This window comes from Anopheles aquasalis, chromosome 3, assembly GCF_943734665.1.
Source record: "Anopheles aquasalis chromosome 3, idAnoAquaMG_Q_19, whole genome shotgun sequence".
NCBI classification, from domain to species: Eukaryota; Metazoa; Arthropoda; class Insecta; order Diptera; family Culicidae; genus Anopheles; species Anopheles aquasalis.
In genome coordinates this window covers 53838549-53843548 of record NC_064878.1, presented here as the reverse complement: position 1 = coordinate 53843548, position 5000 = coordinate 53838549, and the positions used below count along the sequence as shown (strand labels likewise).

Sequence of the window (5000 nt, the reverse complement as noted above, 5' to 3'; positions counted from 1 at the left end):
CTTACTCATATCGACGTAATAAAAAGGGACACAGTTGCACAGTTTGATGATGGTTCGTAGACGACATTCGGACAGGCACACGTTCAGGTTGAAGTTCTCAGTCCACTCCGTGTTGTCGTCCTCGTCGGGCAGAAAACAATTCCGCATCTCCTCCGGCACCTGGCGCATCGTACTGCTGCTTTCGATCGGTAACGGGATCACGGACATTGCCACATCCCAGCCCGGTTGAATGACATGCTCGTAGTCGGCATCGGAAGGAAAATCCTGGGAATCGTGAATATACACCTCAGCACCATAGAAAGACTTCGTCGGTGCCATGTAAGTATCCGGCTGTATATCGATCAATACCGACAATCCAACATGTCGGCCTGCTCCGGAGAGTCGTTTTGGACTGTATTTCTGGTTAGACGCGCGGGAGATGTTTTGATAACCCGGCGCAATCAATGGCTCCATCGTTTCGTCCACATTGTACGAGCAGCAGTACCCATTATCGGTTCTCGTTCGCCGTATTATAGCCTGACAGGGTACTTCCGCCCCTAGCCAGTAGCACACCTTGATGAGATCCTTACAGGGTTGGTTTAGCTCGAGCAGCAGCGTTGCTGGATTCCATCCCATTCGACCCAACACCTGTTCTAGTTCCATGTAGGTTTGATTGACCTCTTCGAAATTGATTAAACTGGCCTGAGCTACCAGGAGCTCGGTGGCATTTTCTCTGCTCAAACCAAACTCGGTCACACTGTGGGGAACAAAAGAGCGAACAAAATCCAGCCGTAACTCCAGAAAGTTCTCACGCAACATTATCACAAATGCTCACAGTCGTTCAATGATGGCGTTCGCTTTCTCTCGGTCGATCTTGTTGATGTTGCACACGGTAACGGCCGGGAAGGGTATCTTCCAGATCGGATAGGTCATCGTTTCGATAGTCGTTATCGTGGGAGTAGTGCGAAAGCGCACCCATGCGATCATAGCCATGACGGTCGTGAAGCCAATGCTGATCAAACACACCAGCAACCAGATCATGCGGAGCATTCCTCCCTGCCGCAAACGCTCATCACCGTACACGTACCGCAGCCCATGGAGAGTGGTATTTTCACAAAAGTGCCGAAAAATGAAGCGAACTGTTTCACCCAACACAACAAACACTTGCCTAGCGCCCATGACGTCCTGCACAAGTCCCGTCGGAGCGCTCGATTGGACGCATCAATTAAAGGTGTTTCCCTTTTTATACAGAGCATTAGGTAACGCCACGCCACTGGTAGGTAATTTGATGATTAACCATGCATTATTAACTGCATCGACTGCATTTCTGGGTTGCCAAATCGTCCACTGCATTTGAGGTGTCCATCCGATGGTGGGGGGCCTGGGGCTTGTAATCAATTAATAAATTCACAGGACATCAGCGACCACTTCCTGGTCATCGTGTCCTTGACACGGCGTTTGGAGATGCTCTTCAATTAGTTTATTGGCATCAGCCGTTGTGACGGGCTAACACGAGGATGTCACTAGTGTTCCATTCATCGGTTGACTTCCCGTCGGTAAGGATGTCAACCGTGGATGGATCAGTTATGCCGGCGTTTAATAATAAATATCATGAGGTGCATATAAATACTACCTAACTTGAGCATACAGCGGCATGGTACCGTCCACTACCTCTCGAATATGGTGCACCTGCGACCAGTGGCCGAATCACTCAGGCTAGCATCGCTGGCTGTCGTACAGGCATTTTGGATATTTTGTGAAAACTCATCGCTTCATGGACTGCGCTACATTGGCCGATCGGGTGCATCCCGAGCCAACTATTTACTCCGGCTCATTTGGGGTTTGTTCTCGCTGGTTGGACTTGGATTTACGCTCATGCTAACCTTTTCCGCATGGGAGCAATTCCGTTCAAACCCTACAATCACCACCATCGAAACGACCACATATCCCGTCTCGATGATTGCCTTCCCGTCGGTCACATTGTGCAACATCAACAAGATACATTCCGGGAAAGCCAAGGAACTTAGCAAAAGATTGTAAGTACAAGGCGAAGGATAGCTGCAGAGAGAGAGAGAGTGTGTATTTTACAGAGTTACACCGGAACAGGATGGACCTTGGCATGAGTGACAATGACACGCAGGACCTTCTGTACGCCTTGCCCCGGCTCAACGATTACCGACCGGTGGCGGAACGGATGCTCCGGATAGAGAACTTTCTGCGGGAGAAAGGATACGATACGGAGCGGCTTGCGTACGAGGTCGCCCCAACCTGTGAATCGATGCTGGTGCACTGCTTCTGGTTGATGCAACCGGTGGCCTGCTCGAAGCTGTTTCGTCGCACGAAGATGTTCGCCGGTTACTGTTGCTCTTTTAATGCGGATCCTTTCCTAGAACCAGTCAGTACGCGATCGAAGGAGAGAGCCACTACCAAGAGCATCTACGTGACCGGTATCGGAAAAGGAGAAGGACTGTCCGTGTTGCTGGACATTGGAGAAGCGTACTATACTGCCTCGAACCGTTTTACCTACGGGATTGAAGTGTTTGTGCATCAATCGTTCGATTTCCCCGACGCATCGGACTACACTGCCATCGTCCTGCGTGGTATGGAGACGGACGTTTCGGCGATGCCCATGATAGTGTCCGCTAGTGCCGCTCTTCGTGATGTGCCACTAGAGATCCGCGGCTGTGCGTTTAGTAACGAGGGAAACATGACCGAGGTACTGCCGTACACTTTCAGCAACTGTATGATCGAGTGCGAGCAACGGTATATTGCCAAGATTTGCAATTGCATACCACTCTTCAAGCAAGTCGTGGAGCTGCAGGCGAGACTGCAGGTGCCTATATGTGGATTCCGCGATCTGCCGTGTCTGATGGAGGTTAAGGGTCAGTGCATTGGGTTGGGGCGGGAATCGTAGTGGATCTTGAATACTTTTCTTAAATTGCAGAGCATACGCTGTTCACTGCGGAAGCCATGAACGTTACTACACAGGCAAATTACATACGGACGAACGTAAAGTGTCGCTGCTATCCTGCCTGCATGGTCGAGGTGACTTAAACCTTTAAGAAAGAGCAAGGATTTCCTTTTTAAATTGACTGCTTTCATCGCTTTTCGTAGAAAAACGAGCTACTCTCTATCACGAACACCATAGCCAGTCCCAGACAGGACCAGTTCATGTAAGAAATTTGATTTTTATGAGACAAAATGCAAGTAAACACCGAGTCTATAATTTTTCTATCTTTCCTCGTTAGTCCGGAGTTCAATTTTTCCGCCTACGGATTGCTGCACGTGCACTTTCGATCGACCAATTGCCTAAAGTACCGCCGCGAACCGTTCCTCACGTGGAAAACGTTGGTGGCCACATTCGGTGGCATCTTTGGGCTCTGCATGGGAGGATCCATCCTGAGTCTGGTCGAAATGCTGTACCACTTCGGCATCACCCCGTTCATGGTGTACAGCGAGCTAAGGAAGAAGCTTTTGCCCACGACAGACACAGCGACAGCGGCTGCACCGAAAGGTACAACTGTTGTGCCTCTGGATTATCCTCGGCGGCCACCGATCGGTTACTTCCGGCGCAGTGAGGTGTTGGCCCGGGAGATGGGCTCGGCCGGCGCACGCACCGGATGGTGGGATGCCATGGATCAAAAGCCCACCCTTAGCCAGCGCTGGAAGCAACGGTACGTCGATGAGATCAACATGATGGCCTAGACGCGGTGCGGTCGGTAATTGTGTTTGACAAATAAATGCGATCTACGGTTTTTTGAACATCAACTGAACAATTATAAGCCTTTAGCACCTTGCAGTTGTCCATAAATTTGTGAATAATTTAATTCAAAACAAAAAATGTAACTGAAACAGCTACACCGTAATTCAAACATTACGCCACAACAGCAATTCTGCTTAGCTCATCAGGTGAATTAATGCCCAAAACGATCTCAAGTGCAACGGCAAAGCAATCTTCATATTTTAGACCCGGTTTCTAGCAAAAACCATGGAAAAACTTCGGAAAAACATCGAAGAATTATCTTTTAAAGGCTGCTAGAGCGCTGCAAAGGTATAACGGGGGGTCTCTAGCGCAGAAGAAACTAACCCTGCCTAGTGTAAACGGAATTTTTCGGGCAGCTGCGCGTGTGCTGTGAACTGCTCGAAATTCGACGTATCGAGCAGTTTTTCTCTCACTCTCGCACTTCAAAGTGAGCGAGAAAAAACATCATCGTTACCTTTCTAAGCACAAGAAAGTGTTAAAATCCGCTGGGAAAATAAGTAACTACTTCTTTGTTTTTGTAATTTAAGTAAATTAAAGATTCGTAAATTAGTTTTAAAACGTTGGCGATTATTGTAAGTCTCGATAAAATAGTCCGCACCAAGAAAAAAAGCAATTTCCTTCTTCTTATCGTTCGTTTTGGTGGTCTTCGTCTCGCGTTTGTTGGAAAGTAAACCCGGAAAGTGCAAGGGGCTTGGAGAGCCGCCACCAGCCGCAGCGCGCAAAGATCGGAAAAAACAGGTGAAAACGGGTCGGAATTTTCCCTCGAAACAGCCAGCGCCGCTGACCCTGCCCCTGCGAGAACGCGTTGGCCATCGTTATCGTTGTCGTCGTCGTCTTCGTTAAGGACTTGCCCGCGTCTTTTTTGTTGTTCCGTTCTCCGCGCATCCACGGCGGTCTTCTTTCCCTCCAAAAACGGGTGAAAAGTGCGATCGCCCAAACGCGTTTGCTTTTGTGACTGTGTTGCTCTGTGTGTCGTGAAGGCGTAGGCGCGTTAGTAACACCCACTCCCCCGTCCGCGTCGGAAGTACGCTCTAGGTAAGCCAAGCCGTTTTCACGAAGTTTTCACGCCGTCGCGGAATGCGTGTGTATGTTCGTGCGTGTGTGTTTTTGAAGGGCGGCACGAAATCGAACCTTTTCCGCTCGCGCGATGAAAACCCCCCCCCGCGAGATAACCTTTTTCCTCTAGCATTCGGATATCCGCGAGGTCGCGGTCGCCATCGCGATCCCTTCGCCCGAAAATGGACACCCGAAAAGTGTA

At 49.5% G+C, this 5000-nt stretch overlaps 3 protein-coding genes across 3 annotated transcripts in view; 2 read left to right on the top strand and 1 right to left on the bottom strand.

The window, feature by feature from the left end:
- The window catches only part of LOC126576782 (sodium channel protein Nach-like), a 2628-nt gene extending 1656 nt beyond the window's left edge, over positions 1-972 (bottom strand). Inside the window, exons 1-2 of the mRNA XM_050238086.1 lie at positions 815-972; positions 6-736 (exon numbers count right to left, since the gene is read on the bottom strand). Coding sequence (XP_050094043.1) covers positions 6-736; positions 815-972 — 889 coding nt within the window. The remainder of the gene's footprint in view (positions 1-5; positions 737-814) is intronic.
- Positions 973-1659: 687 nt separating this feature from the next.
- LOC126576781 (sodium channel protein Nach-like) lies at positions 1660-3684 on the top strand. Its single transcript, XM_050238085.1, has 5 exons — positions 1660-2015; positions 2086-2861; positions 2924-3024; positions 3094-3152; positions 3228-3684. The coding sequence occupies exons 1-5, from the start codon at positions 1660-1662 to the stop codon at positions 3682-3684; spliced, it is 1749 nt and encodes a 582-aa protein (XP_050094042.1).
- Positions 3685-4420: 736 nt separating this feature from the next.
- LOC126574936 (protein Smaug) overlaps positions 4421-5000 on the top strand; it is a 7408-nt gene continuing 6828 nt past the window's right edge. Inside the window, exon 1 of the mRNA XM_050235354.1 lies at positions 4421-4777. The gene's annotated coding sequence lies outside the window, so the exon portion shown is untranslated. The remainder of the gene's footprint in view (positions 4778-5000) is intronic.